Source organism: Pelodiscus sinensis, chromosome 11 (assembly GCF_049634645.1).
Source record: "Pelodiscus sinensis isolate JC-2024 chromosome 11, ASM4963464v1, whole genome shotgun sequence".
Taxonomy (NCBI): domain Eukaryota; kingdom Metazoa; phylum Chordata; order Testudines; family Trionychidae; genus Pelodiscus; species Pelodiscus sinensis.
The window spans coordinates 32,107,809-32,124,833 of record NC_134721.1 but is presented as its reverse complement, the minus strand read 5'-3'; the positions used below and the strand labels follow the sequence as shown (position 1 = coordinate 32,124,833).

Below are 17,025 nucleotides of genomic sequence, written 5' to 3'. Positions count from 1 at the left end.
CAAGCCAGGACTGAGCTGAGCTGCTGGCCAGCCTGCTAAAAAATGTACTGGCGGGTGGAGGGGAGGGAAATGCGTGTAGTCCATAGCATTAACCCTATATGCTTTTGCTGGTCGGTGAATTGACTACACCATTACATCCCTACATGAGAGAATGTGCAAGTCTCCACAGTGCTTTTGGAACCAGCAGCACTGAAATGCAGCTAACTCTGGGGGAGAGCACAGCAGCCAGTGGGTCAGTGACATAAGGGTGCAGGTTGGCTAAGGGCACAAAAGGGGAAAGGGCCCTGCATCTCATCTGCACTTTCAGCCACTTCCCTCTTCGCCATGGAAACTATCCAGGTGGGCTGAAACCAGCGATCTCTGTTAGTGCCTCCAGCCCAGGTGGAACAAGAGCACTGTGGGGTGTAGTGGGGTTGCTGTCTGCTCTGTGTTCCGGGGTCCCGCTGTGATGTGTGATGCCCACTGACTCACTCACATGTTGTGATGTAGTATCAGTACTTCGCTGATTGCTGTGCTTGTGCTGTGGGCTGTGAATGACCCTTACTGGCCTCTGCCTGTGAGCACTGCCCAGCAGGTGGGCTGCCTAAGTCAGGTAGACAAAGACCCAACCGGTCAGACGAGTTGGGGCAGCAAGGGAACTAGGGAACAAAAGACAGGACTATGCAGCACTTTAAAGACTAACAAGATGGTTTATTAGGTGATGAGCTTTTGTGGGCCAGACCCACTTCCTCAGATCTTTAAAGTGCTGCATAGTCTTGTCTTTTGTTTTAGCAAGACCAGACTAACATGGCTACATCTCTGGAACTAGGGAAGTGAGTGTTTGGGGGGAAGGGGCAGTCTTGGGCTGGAATCATGAAGGAGCCAGTCTAAGGAGGGGGATGGAATCTAGGGGCCCAGAGACCCCATTTCAAGGGGTCTGAGGCATCCTGGCCCAGATTCCTGTAGACATATCGGCTGTGTCTACACTGGCATGAATTTCCGGAAATGCTTAAAACAGAATAGTTTTCGTTATAAGTATTTCCGGAAAAGGAGCGTCTACATTGGCAGGCTGCTTTTCCGGAAAAGCCCTTTTTCCGGAAAAGCGTCTGTGGCCAATGTAGACGCGCTTTTCCGGAAAAGAGCCCCGATCGTCATTTTCGCGATCGGGGCTTTTTCCGGAAAAGACTACTGGGCTGTCTACACTGGCCCTTTTCCGGAACAGTGTTCCGGAATAAGGACTTATGCCCGAGTGGGAGCAGCGTAGCTTTTCCGGAATAGCGGCTGATTTTGTACAGTAGATCGTCAGTGCTTTTCCGGAAATTCAAGGGCCAGTGTGGACAGCTCGCAGCTTATTCCGGAAAAGCGGCTGATTTTCCGGAATAAGTGGCCCAGTGTAGACACAGCCATCACGTTTATGCTGTGCTGTATCCTGGAGAAGCAATAAACCCCCCTCTATTCTACCGGCTGGCGGAGTCTGTTCTTGCTGCTACGGGGGTGCAGTGTCGGGGGAACCCCGACTGCGCCATCACACACTGATGCTCTGCAGCTAAAGTGGCATCACATACCGTGCCCTGGGAATTGAGGATTAATTAGGGTTTGTGCAGCCCTTGGAGATGCCTGGATAAAAGGAGGAATCTATCCAGCTGGGGTATTCTCACCCTGTGTTGCTCATGCTTGCCAGCTGCCACTGCTGCAGACCGCTCTCCTGACAGCACCCCCCGGCACCCGAGTCAGAACCCAATACCACACCTGCCCTCCGAGCCCGTGGGCTCTCAGTCAGCCTGAGCAAGGCATCTGGCGTATGCAGTATTCCTGCCACCTACCTTCACAGACTCCAGCAAGGGTCTCATTCCTTTGCTCTGACCATTAGACATACCTCTCCTCCCGGACCTGGGAACAGTGCCCAGGGTACCAGCACTCTGCACTACCCACTAGACTCCCCTCCCACCTAGAGGTGGGAATAGAACTCGGGCATCTTCATTGCCAGCTCCACCCTGTCTAACCCGCTAAGTCCCAATCACTTCCCTCAGTTGGGCAGAGAACCCAGGAGCCCTGAGTCCTCGCCCTGTGCCTTACTCACAAGGCGGTCTGTGGGCAGTGCAGTTCCATGCAGGGCACGCCAGGACCCTCCTCCAGCACTGCCAAAGGGGCTGCGAGATGCTATTGCTGACAGGTTGATCAGCAGCTCCCTATATCACAGGCCATAGTCCTGTGTGAGTCACAACCAAGGCCAGGTTCATGTGTGCTTAATCACACTGACAGCAATCTGATCCTCCCCTCTACCCCCCTTCCCAAAGCAAGTCCAGCCCTGGCCATCACAAACCACATCCTCCTTCCTCAGGGGCTGGGTTCTGTCCCTCTCCCCCCTCCAAGTGGAGCCAGTGATCTTGCACCCCCAAACTCTGGTGCTTGCTGTCCCTGTGCTGCCGAGCTCTCCTCTCCCTCCAGCCCTTGGGGCCCTGCTCTGCTGGCAGGGATGTCACTGCACCGCAGCCCTGGCGAAGGTCTGCATGGCTCTCTGAAAAGCCAGCCTGGTTCTGATTTGTCCTAACTGTGCCCTTGACACCGCGCCACTCCCTAGGGCTGCCACAAGCCAGAGCTTGGCATGGACCTGTTGGGGTCAAGACCTGGTGGGGGGGGGCGGGAGTTCAAATGTCAGACCAAGAGCACAGAAACTTCCGGCTACAGGGGTTCAGTGACTACAGTGTGCTAAGACTCCTGGCTCCGTCCTGCCCCAGTCTTGCTGCCCACGGGCCGTGGCAATTGCACCCTTCTCCCCTGTGTAGCTTGGCTCCCTCTTTGAAAAGGGGGAAGGAGTGTGGGACTGGTGGCTTGTGTAGCTGGTTTCTCGCAGAGACGAGTGCAAGTGAAGGTGTGAGTTGAAGCCTGGGCATAAGGACCCCTGGATGTAAAAGAAAGCATCGTTCCAGTTTAGCTGTAACCCCTTCCTAGGGGCTTGTGTATAGACGTTGCCCTGGGGTGAGCGAAATCACTGCAGCTTGTGTGTGCAGACTCACGCTGGTGCGAGAGGTTCACACACCTATGATGTGATCCGATGCAAGTCGAACAGAGAGAAGCCAGGCTTAGCCCAGACCAGGCTTCTGTGTTGACTGAACTCCTGCAGGGTGAAACCAGTCTTCATTGAGGTGCTACAGCTGTGGGGCCTGGGATAGGCTCCTCTGGTATGAGAGTGAGGCTGATTGGAGCACTCGTGTGCGTGGTGTAAGGGAGAGCAGTGCAAATACCCACACAGGCACTCTCTGATCTGCCTGAATTACCCTGTTCTGTCGACTTGAGCTGCAGTGTCCCCAGGGCCTTTGGCACCAGACCGGCTAGAGTGGTTTCAGTTCCGTCTGAGGCCAGCTCAGCTTTCTCACCCAAATGAGGCCTGCTGTGTGTCTGCCTAGTCCCCAGCCTTCCCTGCGTGGTGCTAGGAGAAGGCCTGGCACACTGCAGCATTTCAGGGGTGGGAGTGGTCCCAGCAGAGAGCCCTTTGTGGAGCTGGGCTGCAGGGACAGGTGAGCCTCTTGCTCCCCATCGCGCTGGCGTGCTTGATGCTCGGTAGCTGCAATGGTGCTGGAGAACATGGAAGCCAGGACAGGGAGCCCTGTGCTAGTGCCCATTGCTGGGCTGTCCTGGGCCAGTTAGGAGGGTCTCTTGGAGAGCAGCGCAAACTATGAGAGGAAATGGCTTTAAATAGCAGCCAAAGCTACTGCCACGCAGGCTGGCCCACACGCGCTGCAACAAGCCCAGGATTTTCGCAGGCTCTGAGTGCTCCAGCCTTCACTGAGGCTTGAGTCCCTCTGAGAACTCAGGGTCTCGTTCCCCTCGGGATGATCTGGAGCAGCTTGCTCCTTCTCTCCTAGGCCAGGGTCTTCAGCAGCACTTTGTTCCCTGACCCATTGCGTCTCTCCCTGCCAGGCCTTTCTTCGAGGGAATGTCTCAGTCCAGCTCCCAGACAGAAATTGGAAGCCTTAACAGCAAGGGAAGCCTGAGCAAAGATGCCACCAGCCCGGTGAGTAATTGCAGAGGGAGGGAGTGGGTCCTGTATTCTAGTGGGGGTGCTGGATGTAGGCCCACATTAGCGTGCCCCAGGGCTGGGTTAACATTTTGTGGGCCCCTATGTAGTCGGCGGCGGCCCCTGCTGAGTGTGGGCCTGGCGTGGTAGTGCTATGGTATACCCAGTACTGACTCTGAGGCACTTTTCATTTTGATCACACACCCCGTACGACTGTATGTGCTGCCACACTCAGCTTCCTCAGCCCCCAGTTGTTCTCAGTGAGCCATGTGCCCATGTCCACAATGAGCAGGAATTTCATAGTGATCAGGGGAAACTCCCCACAGATTTATCTCCTTTCTCATCCAGACATGCTATAGCCATGTCTCCAGACCCCCTATTTCACCAGCCACTGTATGTAGCCCGGGTCTCAGCTCAATACAGTTCCACAGCTGGCAGCTACCCGATCAGTTCTGACAGCTCCCTCCTCCAGCCCTCCAGCCTTCCTTTAGAACAAGCCACTTGCAAATACATTTCCCCAGAGTGAGCGCACAGCCCCTGGGAACCTGAAGGCACCTGCCTTTCTCCCTTCGCTCCCATCTACGTCCTGTCACCATCACCTCTCCTCATACTGGTTTCCCTTCTGCCTTTGCTCCCCAGCCAGCTGGGGCTTTTCTCCCCCTGTAAGCCTGACTTGCTTCCTCTTTCCCTGCTCCCCTTGACGTTCTTTTCCTACTGGTGGCCACTGTTCCGTGGGGTTCATTCCAGTTTCTTTATCTGCTCTTAGCTTAATGGCTCAGTAGCCACAGAGCCACCTGCAGCTTCTCTGGCTATAGCCATGAGGCCAGTTGCCAGAAGCCGGCCTTAGACAGCTGCAGCTGCTAGCCATGGGATGGTGGCAATTCCAAGGTTGAGCAGGCTTGAACCTTGCAGTGGCAGCACTTGGGACTCTAAATCCTCAGCGCTGGCCCTAGACAGCTGCAGACTCTGCAGTTCAGTGCTTCCCTCCTTTAGGCCATGGCTTTCAGTACCTGAGATTCCCATCACCTGCAGCTCCCGCTGGTTAACCATAACCAGCAGGCATCAGCTGGTAAGGGTGATGCTTACCAGTTAACCATTCACATCCCTAGTTCACATACCTCCCTTGCTAGGCTTCAGACAGGGGTGCATTGAGTGCACTCAGTTCACCCAATTCCTTCTCTGAGGGCAGCGAACCAAGGCCACCAGCACCCCAATACAGTCTGGGAAGGTTTCTGAGGGTTAGATGTGGGCCAAGCCTTCTACTGCCTCTGCACGTTTCCCATTCACAGCGCCACCCCCTCCTAACAGCCATTCCCTGCAAGTGCTGTGCAAATCCCCTCCCTTTCCTGTTGCTAGGTGCCAAAGGAAGCTGGGAAATGTTCCTTCCCTGTTCTAGGGCCAACTCTCTAGGCAGGGAGCTGGCCAAAGACTTGTGTCTCCCAGAGCACCGTGGACTCTCAGCTGTGAGTGGGGAGGCAGAGGGAGATATGGGCCCCTTCTGAGCGTGGGACCGGTGCCATGCAATGGTTGGCCCAATGGTAAATCCAGCCCTGGGTACCCATGTAGTGATTCACAGCTGGTACGTCACATGGACTCAGGCCTTGACCGCCAACACATACGAATACCGTCACAGGGTCCATGGTGTCTGTAGAGTGCCAGGTGGGGGCAGGTCACAACTCCTTCCAGAGCACTGCTGCTTTCCCCTTGGCCTGGCGCTGGCTCCATGACAGAGGCTGAGCAGTGTGGCCCGTCAGTGCAAGGAACAGCTGCCCATGCCTCATAGTCCCGAAAATCTTCACCAGCACCTAGCTGGCCAGTGCTCCCACCCCTCCCTCAGTTCAGGTAGTTCTGGGGCACAGAAGGGCGTTGAGGTCTCCCCTTTAGCACCGCATTACTTGCCAGCTCCTAGACAGAGTTTGCCCCCTGGGGCCTGGCACATACACACTGGATTTTCTAACACTGGTGTTTGTAAAAGGTCAACCTGCTGCTTATCAGCATGTGAGTATCTGTATTTGCCAGCACACAGGATCCCCCCTCCTAGCCCAGCACCTCAATGCACTAGGCACTGTACAAACGCTGAGAATTACCAGTCCAGTGTCAGCCAGGAACTGGCAGATGGACAGTGACGCCCAAGGATGCAGTGAGACATGCTTGCCCAGCACAGTGGCAGTGTGGCCAAGGGATGCCTGGAATGGGCCTGGCTCTTCGTGCCCTGCCAGAAGAGCTTCATTGTCTCAGTGGATCACCCAGCCGGGGGAGGAGAGGGCAGGACTCTAGCGAATGAGCTGGGGGGCATTTCCTGTATCTCGGCTGGGCCAGTGGCTCAGAGAGGGAGTGAGCCCAGAGGTCCATTAGCTGCTCCAGACATGTAAACACCCCAACCTTTCTGTCCTGGGCTGTTTTCCTCAGATGGATTCTGCCATCGGGGACAAGTTGAGACCATCGCGGAGTAAAAACCTGGATGAGAGCCTCAGCGAAGCAGACACCCTGGTAATGTGCCCTGGCTGTGTTGGAGCCTGCTCTCCCTGCAGCACTTCACCTGGGGCAAGAGGGGCAGGACACATAGAGGCCTGGCCCTTTCTGGGGAGCTTTAGTGTCTCATGCGCCCTGCGCTGATGCCTGTTGGCTCCAGGAAGCAGCATGGTCAAATGGGTAGAGCACAGGAAAGGCTGAGCTCAGGATGGGGAAGTGGAGGCACAGCTCCTCCAGCAGTGGAGCCCCAGCTTGTCTCAAGTTGGCACCTACAGTCAGTGGCCTCTTGGAGAAACGTAGTCTGTGGCTTTGGGCTGCGAATTGCCACCCCTAGGGCTGTTGATCACCAAAAAGCGCTCTGGAGCCTCCTTTTCCTCCCCCGTGTCCGCAGGAAGCGAGCGAGCAGGACACGCTGGGAGACTCCAGCACTACATTAATTATCCCCGAAAAAGTAAAGACGCCCATGAAGAGCAGCAAGGGGGAGCTTCCGAGCATGGCCTCACCCAGGTAAGCTCCAGCTTGGAAATCAGACGGGAGGCAGTGGGTAGCCAGGCGCCAAGCAGCAGGGGACCGACTGCCTCTAGGGGGCATTGGCTCCAGGCTAGCCTGGGCAGGGGGCTTGGCTGGCTCAGGGGCAGAGAATAGGACATTTCCCTTTCCCCTGCAGTGAGTTGGCTCCTAACAAGGCTGATAGGTGCTCCCCTTCCGTGGCTTGTCATGATGGAGCTCTTAAAGGACAGGTTCCACCTCCTTGTCCGTTCCCAGGCAGACAGCTCTCTGGCCGGATGGGGTTCAGATCCTACCTATCACCCAGAAGGAAGGCTCCTAAAGCTCGCAGCTGGTGCAACTCATTTCTCTTGTACAACTGGTTTGCTGAATTCTCCCTCAGCACAGGCTTCTGCAGGCTTTACTCGAGCAGTCGCTCCAGCCCCAGGGGCATGCGTCCCTCACTTGTTACCGCTCCCTAAGGCTGTACACTGGGCCAGGATCACCAGGATCAGTGGGGTTTGCCCCCTAACAGGCAATCCCTGCCTTGTGCTCTCTCGTGAACTGACCCTGAACTGGAGAGGTTTGAAACAGCCCTGCCGAGATTCCCTGCCAAGGTTTGAAACAGCCCCCCACTTCCCCATCCTGAGCAACGTTGAGTGTTGCGCCTGAGCTGCCAGACACTGTCCCAGAGAGAAAGGGGATGTTGCAGGTTCCCGGATGTGTCTCTGGCTCTGCCCAGGTATGAGTGGTTCTTGCTAAGTCATCTCAGTTTCCCTGTATCAAGTGTTTGGTGCTCAGAGGACTGTGGCTTTTCACAGTCAGTATCCGGCATTAGGCTCTTCCCTCCCCTCCCCCCCAGCCAGGGGTTTCTGGTCTGCCCGTTCCATCCCCAGCCAGGGAGGGTGGTGCTGCCGTGAGACTCTGAGCCTCCAGCACTAGATGGACTGTGGACAACCACAACCGGGTTGAGCCGTGATTGCATAGTGTCCGGCCCCTCCCCCAGTCTTGTGGGCGCTGGGCCTTTCCTGCTGCCAAGGCAGTGGGGCCTTGCTGGCGCTGCACTGCGTTAACGATTGTATCCACGTCCCTGATGTGTTAAAATGCTGCCTCTTAGCCCCTTCTGTTCCCATCGGAACCCTGCACCGTGCTGGTGGAGCTGAGTCTAGGAGCAAGGACTAAAACCATGTTCTAGTCCATGGCGGAAGAGCTGGGCCCCCAGTACCCGAGCTGGGGCTGTCTGAGACAAGGTCACCTTTCAGGGTAGTGGCACAGTCTATTGGCCTGAGTCCATTCAAAGGGAATGGTCAAATAGTCCTTAGCAATGTAGTGGTGTGGTCTAGTGGTTAAAGCAGGGAATTTGTGCTCAGGATTCTCATGTTCTGCCCCAGCTCTAGGAGGGGAATGGGGTCCAGGACTGTTGACAGGGCAAAGAGGGCAACTGCCTGGGACCCACTGATACAACATGATGCGGAGCTCCTGGCTGGAGCCTGGGCCCTTTAAATCGCTGCCGGAGCATTGTGTGTCGCGCTCGGGACAGCACTAAGGGCTACAAAGCCCCAACTCCATCCCTCCCCCACTGAGGCCCTACGCCTTCTGGGGCATGGAGTGGCTTCCCCCCTCCCCCCTCCAACCTTGCCCAGGAGCCTGACCAGGCTGTCTGCCATGCTGGTGTTCTGTCCCCTGCTCTGTAGGGGAGTGTAGGCCAGAGCGAGCCCGTGCCAGCTGCTTCCCCTCAGGTCCCGGTGCTGGAGCGAGCACCTGCCTGTCTTGCCCTACTGAGGAAGGAGCTGTGGCCCGAAGCATGGAGCCTTGTGCTAAAAACTGGCCATGTTGTGGGTCCACCCTCATGTTGCTTTGTCATCTGGTTTGTAAGCTCATGCAGCCTCCAGGGTCTCCATGCTCCAGGAGAGATGCCAAACCTGCCAGCTTTAGGCAGGCTCTGCATTCCTGTGGGGATAAAGCCCCAGCACCTAGCACAGTCCCTTCTGCTGCTCTGGAATTGCCAGAGAAATCCAGATCTCAGTGGCTAGCTCTCTGAAGCTTGGTGAAGGGTGGGCACCTTCCTGGCTAGGACCCCGCCTTGACACAGCCCACCCTGGGGGCCTGGGCTGGCTCCAGACTACGTGGGCTCTCCCTGTGTCTGCCATGTGCTGGCTGATCAGTCCATTCAGTCCTGTTTGTACCCAGCAGTGTTGCCGCGCTCCCACTCTGGACGATGTGCCAGTCACATGGCCATGTCACCCTGTCCCCTTGTCAGCTGACAAGCATTGGCCTGGCGCAAACGCTCACAGGAGCCCCAGTGTGTGGCTCAGACCCGAATGGGGTCTGTGTGTATCTGCAATCAGAGACACTGAGGTGTGGGGGAATAAAACATGCTGTGCCATGCTAGGGAATGAGGCCAACAATGCTGTCCTCTGTCTGCTGCAGCAAAATGGAAGGGGCAGTGCACACGCCCCGGCAGAAGAGAAGCACCCCGCTGAAGGAGAGACAGCTGTCCAAGCCCCTGAGCGAACGCACCAACAGCTCGGACAGCGAGAGGTCCCCGGACCTGGGCCATAGCACACAGGTGATGTGACTGCAGCCCCAGGCAGTGCTCTGTGGGGGGAGATGTCAGCCTGCACCCAGAGCTGGTCTCAGATCTAACCAAACACACTTGGTTGCCTGAGAGCCCTGCAGGAAACCAGGGACTGCAATAAGCAACGTTAATGGGGAGCTTCTCTAACTGTACTGAAGGACTGGCACCAGGGGGCGCAGTGCTGCAGGGGATGGGGCGCGCTCTCATACCTCTGTGCAGCACTAGGGGGCGCAGTGCTGCAGGGGATGGGGCGCGCTCTCATACCTCTGTGCAGCACTAGGGGGCGCAGTGCTGCAGGGGATGGGGCGCGCTCTCATACCTCTGTGCAGCACTAGGGGGCGCAGTGCTGCAGGGGATGGGGCGCGCTCTCATACCTCTGTGCAGCACTAGGGGGCGCAGTGCTGCAGGGGATGGGGCGCGCTCTCATACCTCTGTGCAGCACTAGGGGGCGCAGTGCTGTAGGGGATGGGGCGCGCTCTCATACCTCTGTGCAGCACTAGGGGGCGCAGTGCTGCAGGGGATGGGGCGCGCTCTCATACCTCTGTGCAGCACTAGGGGGCGCAGTGCTGTAGGGGATGGGGCGCGCTCTCATACCTCTGTGCAGCACTAGGGGGCGCAGTGCTGTAGGGGATGGGGCGTTCTCTAATACCTCTGTGCAGCACTAGGGGGCGCAGTGCTGCAGGGGATGGGGCATGCTCTCATACCTCTGTGCAGCACTAGGGGGCGCAGTGCTGTAGGGGATGGGGCGCGCTCTCATACCTCTGTGCAGCACTAGGGGGCGCAGTGCTGCAGGGGATGGGGCACGCTCTCATACCTCTGTGCAGCACTAGGGGATACAGTGCTGCAGGGGATGGGGCGTTCTCTCATACCTCTGTGCAGCACTAGGGGGCGCAGTGCTGCAGGGGATGGGGCGTTCTCTAATACCTCTGTGCAGCACTAGGGGGCGCAGTGCTGCAGGGGATGGGGTCTTTCTCATACCTCAGTATATCATTACGGGGCGCAATGCTGGGAGGGCTCAGTATAAGGCACTCTCCCTTCAACAGTGCTGGCTCCAGTGCAGCATTAAGGGGCACTTTGTGCTGTAGCTTTCCATCTTCCAGACTAGTGGTTCTCAGCCAGGGGCCTGGGCTACAAGCAAGTTTTGGGGTCCTCCAAGCAGGGCCAGCATTAGACTCACTGGGGTGCAGGGCAGGAAGCCTTATGGGGCTGAAGCCGATGCCTGAACAACGTAGCTTTGCTGGGGCCCCAGACTTGCCCTGCTTGCCCATGTTTTTACAGCATGTGCGGGACTCAGAAAGAAAGCAGCTGAGAACCCCTGTTCCAGATGACCTGTACCATTGTGCCTGGCCCGCTGGCGCTGGACACATCCCAGGGCACGGTGTATTGCAGAGCTGGCTCCCAAGCCTTGGTCACATTTTAGTTCAACTATAATAGATCTACCTCCTGAGCTGCTCTCCCTTCTCCCCAGCCAGCACAGACCTTGCCAGGGGGTGGGGGGCGGAGGGTGGGGGCAGCAGCGAGTGGCTGTAGTCGCAGAGCTGAGGGAAAGGCAGGGGACCGGCTCCTGATGACAGCACCACAGGAGAAGCAGTTCACCAGGTGAGTGGCTAGCATGCTACCAGGGGAGCTAGCCCCTGGTGAGCGTGCAGGCCCAGCCCAGCGTGCGGAGCCTGTGCCTGCCCAGGCTTAGCCCTACCTTCACTCTCCCTCCCCTCACAGATTCCTCGCAAGATCGTCTACGACCAGCTGAACCAGATCCTGGTGTCGGACACAGCCCTGCCAGAGCACATCGTCCTGGTGAATGCAGTCGACTGGCAAGGCCAGGTAGGGAGGGTGGCTCTGGGGTGAGGCCTTGCAGGTGCTGCTGGGCAGGACTGGCAGTGACCCACAGAGATGAGGCTCCTCTGTTTCCCTGGCCTGTGCTGCTGTGTCTCAGCCCTGCTGTGGGGGGGGGGGGGCAGCGGCCCTGCCAGTCTGTGGGCTCTGTGGCTCTCACAGTGCCTGCCTTGTCCAGTGCAGACTGAGCAACAGCTCGGGTCACCCAGGCCCTCGGAGCCCTGCTGAGCTGGGAGCAGAACTGGCTGCTCCACAGAGGGGCCAGTGGCTGTTGCCCAGAGCAGGCTCTGCGGGGAGCTGTCCAGGGCAGGAGGGCCTGCAGGAAGGGGCTGTAGTCTGAGCAGTGGGGGAGGGCAAGGCGCTGCCTGGGAGCTCTGGTGGATGCTGATCTGTCCTGGGCCGGAGCAGGGCAAGCGTGTGATCTGATGGCCCTGGGTCTCTGTGTGTCCTGCCCCAGCCCTTCTCACTGCACTGCCAAGCATCTCCCGCGGCCAAGTCCTCCCGCCCCACACAGTATGCGCAGCGCACTCTGAACTGCCGCTGACCGGCCCACTCTCGCTTGCTCTCAGTGGAGATACCAGGGCTATGGAGCCTTGACTCCTCTCCCCTGCCCCAGCGGGTCCCTCTGCCCCTCCCTGGCACCCGTTGCGCGGACATTGTGGGCACAGGTCCCTGAGAGCCAGGAAGGGGAGTCTCGAGTGCTGTCATTTGACGCTTGACTTGTCTTGATCTCATACCTGAGATTGCCAAGCCCCCCACAAACCAGCTTCTGCTGCCCCGCAGCTGCCTCTTCCCACTCACCAGGCAGCCACTGTGCTCCCGGCAGCCTGGAATGAACACGCCATGGCCATTGCCACCTGTTCTGCTTGTGCCCTGGGCAGCCTGCCGACCCTCGGCAGGAGGAGCCACCCAACACAGGGAAGCGCACCCTTACTCATCGCTCCCCAGAGACCCTGGTTGCTAAGCACAGAGGAGGTGTCTGGCAGGTGTTGTAGAAGATCTCTTCCCTCCCATGTGCACGGGCACGCAGTGCTCAGCTTTCCTCCTCTCCTTGCCAGTATGTGGCCGATCAGCTTCGGGACCAGAAGAAAGCCGTCGTGTGCACGTGCTCCACTGTCGAAGTGCAGGCTGTCCTGTCTGCGGTCCTCACCAGGATCCAGAGATAGTGAGTAAAGGGTGGTGGCCTTTCATTCCCTGCGTCAGGCATAGATGGGTCCCGTTGGTATGGGAATGGTAGAGTTGCTCTATCACAGGGGTGGGCAAAGGGCTCTCCACGGGCTGGACCTGGCCCACCAAGCCAGTGGATCCAGCCCACGGCCGCACTGCTGCTCTCCCACCCCCAGGCCAATCAGGGCCTGGGAACAGGGGAATGTTCAAAGTTTCTTCGCAAGAGCATGTGGCAGCTAGAGATAAACAGCCAGCGTGTGTCTCTAGCTGCCACGCGCCTTAGGCGGCACGGGAGGGAGCGTTGCATGCTTCCCACCCCCAGACCAATCAGGGCTTGGGGGCAGGGAGCATGTGAAGCCTCTCATGTCCTATCCCTGCCCTGCCAGGGGTGTGCAGCAGCTAGAGAGACACTCCAGCTGTTTTAAAACAGCCAGCGTGTCTCTCTAACCACTACATGCTCTTGCAGGGGCAAGGAAACTTTGCATGTTCCCTTGCTCCCAGGCCCTGATGGGCCTGGGGGTGGGAGAGCAGCAGGGCAGCTGCAGGCTAGATCCTAATTGACCTGGGGACAGGGAGAGCACATGAGGTCTCCTCCTGCTAGTCCCCTAGAGGGAACCGCCAACTGTTTTAAAACAGCTGGTGTTTTTCTCTAGGGGATGGGGCGGGGGAGTGAGAAGAAAGACTTCTCCCGCTCTCCCATCCCAGGCCAATCAGGGTGGTGGGAAACACAAGCTGTCTCCTGACCCGACCCCTTCCACCCGATGCCCCGCCCCTTCTGGGGTGGCCCCCTTTTAAAAATTATTGCCCACCACTGCAGGGTGGGACCAGGTTCTGGCTCTGGCTCTAGCCCAGCTTGGAAGAGGAGGCCTCAAGCCAAAACTAAGGAGTGGCAGGAGTAAGGGCCCACTGAATTCATGGCTGTGAAAAATGCCTCATGGACTGTGAAATCTGTCCTTTTGTGTGCTTTTATCCGATCCAGCACAGATTTCACAAGGGAAACCAGCATTTCTGAAACTGGGGGTTCTGACCCACAAGGTGGTTGTGGGGGGGGGGCAGATGTCAAAAGGTTATTGTGGGAGGGGTCGCTATATTACAACCCTTACTTCTGAGCTGCCTTTGGAGCTTGGTGGCTAGAGTGCAGAGGCTGCTGGCCAGACACCCAGCTCTGGTGGCAGCATCCCACCAGCAGTAAGGCAGAAGTACGGGTAACAATACTAACTCAGGCCAACCTTCTTGGCTGCTGCTGGCTGTAGCTCTGCCTTCAAACCTGGGCTACCGGCCAGCAGCAGCTGCTCTTCTGCTACCCAGCTCTGAAAGCAGCCACTGCCAGCAGCAGCAGCACAACAGTAAATGTGGCAGTACCGCAACCCCCCTACAATAACCTTGCGAGTTTTGACACCCTCCCTTGCAAGCCCCCCAAACTCTCTTTAGGGTCAGTTTCCCTACAACATTGAAATTTCAGATTTAAATATCTGAAATCATCAAATGTCTGATTTTTAAAATTGTATTGGAGACAATTTCTTATTTCAGAAGGTTGACAGAGCTACTGGGGGGAAGCTGTTCTTGATTTGATTTTAGCAAATAGGGAGGAACTGGTTGAAAATTTGAAAGTGGAAGGCAGTTTGGGTGAAAATGATCATGAAATCATAGAGTTCATGATTCTAAGGAATGGTAGAAGGGAGAACAGCAAAATAGAGACAATGGATTTCAGAAGGGCAGATTTTAGTAAACTCAGAGAGGTGGTAGGTAAGGTCCCATGGGAAACAAGACTAAGAGGAAAAACAACTGAAGAGAGTTGGCAGTTTTTCAAAGGGACATTATTAAGGGCCCAGAAGCATACTGTTCCACTACGTATGAAAAATAGAAAGTACAGCAGGAGACCACCTTGGATCAACCAGGAGATCTTACATTATCTAAAAATCAAAAAGGAGTCATATAAAAAGTGGAAACTAGGTCAAATTACAACGGATGAATATAAGCAAACAACACAGGTATGCAGGGGCACAATTAGAAAGGCAAAGACACAAAATGAGCTTAAATCTAGCTAGAAACATAAAGGGTAACGAGAAGACATTTTACAAATATATTAGAAGCAAGAGGAAGACCAAGGACAGGGTAGGCCCATTGCTAAGTGAAGAGGGAGAAACAGTAACAGGAAACTTGGAAATGGCAGAGGTGCTTAATGACTTCTTTGTTTTGGTTTTCACCAAGAAGTTTGTTGGTGATGAGATGCCTAACATAGTGAATGCTAGTGGAAATGAGGTAGGTTTATAAGTTAAAATTTTAAAAAGGGCAAGTTAAAAATTACTTAGAAAAGTGAGATGTCTTCAAGTCACCAGAGCCTGATGAAATGCATCCTAGAATACTCAAGGAGCTGATAGAGGAGGTATCTGAGCCTTTAGCTATCATCTCTGAAAGATCATGAAAGTTGGGAGGGTTTCCAGAAGACTGGAAAAGGGCAAATATAGTGCCCATCTATAAAAAGGGAAATAAGAAGAACCCAGAAAACTACACACCTGACAGTTTAACTTCTGTGCCAGGGAAGATAATGGAGCAAGTAATTAAGGAATTCATCTGCAAACATCTGGAAGATAATAAAGTGATAGGGAACAGCCAGCATGGATTTGTAAAGAACAAATCATGTCAAACTAATCTGATAGCTTTCTTTGATATGAGAACGAGTCTTGTGGATAAGGGAGAAGTGGTGGACATGGTATAGCTAGACTTTAGTATGGCATTTAACGTGGTCTCGCATGATCTTATCAATAAACTAGGGAAATACAACCTAGATGGGGCTACTATAAGGTGGGTATATAACTGGCTGGATAACTATTCTCAGAGAGTAGTTATTAACGGTTCACAATGAATGAATTGGGTTTGTTTAGTTTAGGAAAGAAAAGACTGAGACGGGACATGATAGCGGACTTTCAAGTATTTAAAAGGATGTTACAAAGAGGAGGGAGAAAAATTATTCTCCTTGGCCTCTGATGATAGGACAATAAGCAATTGGGCTTAAACTGCAACAAGGGAGGTTTAGGTTGGTCATTAGGAAAAATGTCCTAACCATCAGTGTGCTTAAACACTGGATTAAATGGCCTAGAGTCTAGATCTAGATTCTAGACAGTGTTTGCTCCTGCTGTGAGGGCAGGGGACTAGACTCGATGACCTCTTGAGGTCCCTTCCCAGTGTAGTATTCTCTGATTCTGTGATGTTGGAGGTTCATTAGAGGGCACTCTCCCCTCTGTTAATACCAAAACAATGCTCCAACATGCTGCTAGGGGGCGCTGTGCTGCATGGATCTGGCTGTAGGATTCAGTAGGGAGTGCTCTCCTCTGGGCTAGTCCTGGATCCAGTAACTATGGGGTAGTCGGCAGTGTAGTGAAGCCGGTGGAAGGGCTGTTCCAGTAGGGGGAGCTCTTTGTTCAAGTCCAGGACTGAACTTTTGCCCGGAGGTGATGCTAGTCCTGGGCCACTTGAGGTGCTGTTTTCAGATGGGAAATAAAACCAAGATCCTGGCCACTTATGTTCATTCAATGGCTCCTGACAGTGTAACATTCCTGCCTGTTAGTCCCCAGGGTCCTGTCCAGAGTCCAGCATGGTAATGATATTCCACCTGTTTAAAACATCCCTGGCTGCTTTACTTTATGTGCTCTGTCAAATGGCTGCTGTGTTCCACACCAGAGCTGGTTGCATCTCAGCCCTGAGCAAGAGATCCCTGTACAAACAGCCCCTGTGCCCAATAACGGAGGCATTTCATTGCTGGGCAAGCATTCTCTCTATAACTCGCTTCCCCATCTCTCCAGAGCTGGCTGCATTTGCTTGCTAGATGAACTATCTCTGTGTCAGTGCTGCTGTATTCCACCTCAGAGAAGGCTGCATTCCAGTAGTAGATGACTGATGCTGTGGGGTGTAGCACCTCAGGGTGAAGGTAGCTGCCACAGAGTTCGTAATGCAGGAACATGAAGGCTGGTGTCTTTCCATCATTCTCTTGCACATGATTCTGAATATCGTGGTATTGGAGGGACACACCCCAACCTGTTCCATGCACAAGTGGAGCTGCCTAGGTCTCCTCTGCAGTCCTCAGCAGCTCTGTACCTAGCCTGGTCCAACACTGGGCTGCTTCCTTGCAGCTAGAGGTGCTCTGCAGATGCTGCCAACAGGGCAGGTACACAGGCTTTTCCATGACTTCCGCAGCCCTGACTCAGCAGCAGCTGGCTGGCGATGCAGCTGGGCTATTCTTAGACACTCTTTCTGCCCATCATGGCACTTTAAAAAGCTGTCTGTTCCCTGGGGTGGTTTTCAGGTGAGCTGATTGTAATGCAGGCGGCTGACTGCCCCACACAGCCATCTCCTTCCACCTGCATGGCAGAGACAGGTGCTTGGGGCTTATTTCAGATATAGAAAGATTTTCCCTTAAAGAAACCAAGCCAAAATGTGATTGTTAAAAAGTCATGAACCATCAGCCTTGTGTGTCTCTAGGAAATTCTAT

The 17,025-nt window shown here is 55.2% G+C and overlaps 1 protein-coding gene across 4 annotated transcripts in view; it reads left to right on the top strand.

Moving 5' to 3' along the window:
* The window catches only part of PACS1 (phosphofurin acidic cluster sorting protein 1), a 122,183-nt gene that overhangs the window by 91,645 nt on the left and 13,513 nt on the right, over window positions 1-17,025 (top strand). For all 4 annotated transcript variants that reach the window (XM_075938961.1, XM_075938962.1, XM_075938964.1 and 1 more), the window contains exons 10-15: window positions 3,901-3,994; window positions 6,407-6,487; window positions 6,861-6,976; window positions 9,386-9,524; window positions 11,253-11,357; window positions 12,428-12,534. In XM_075938961.1, coding sequence (XP_075795076.1) covers window positions 3,901-3,994; window positions 6,407-6,487; window positions 6,861-6,976; window positions 9,386-9,524; window positions 11,253-11,357; window positions 12,428-12,534 — 642 coding nt within the window. The remainder of the gene's footprint in view (window positions 1-3,900; window positions 3,995-6,406; window positions 6,488-6,860; window positions 6,977-9,385; window positions 9,525-11,252; window positions 11,358-12,427; window positions 12,535-17,025) is intronic.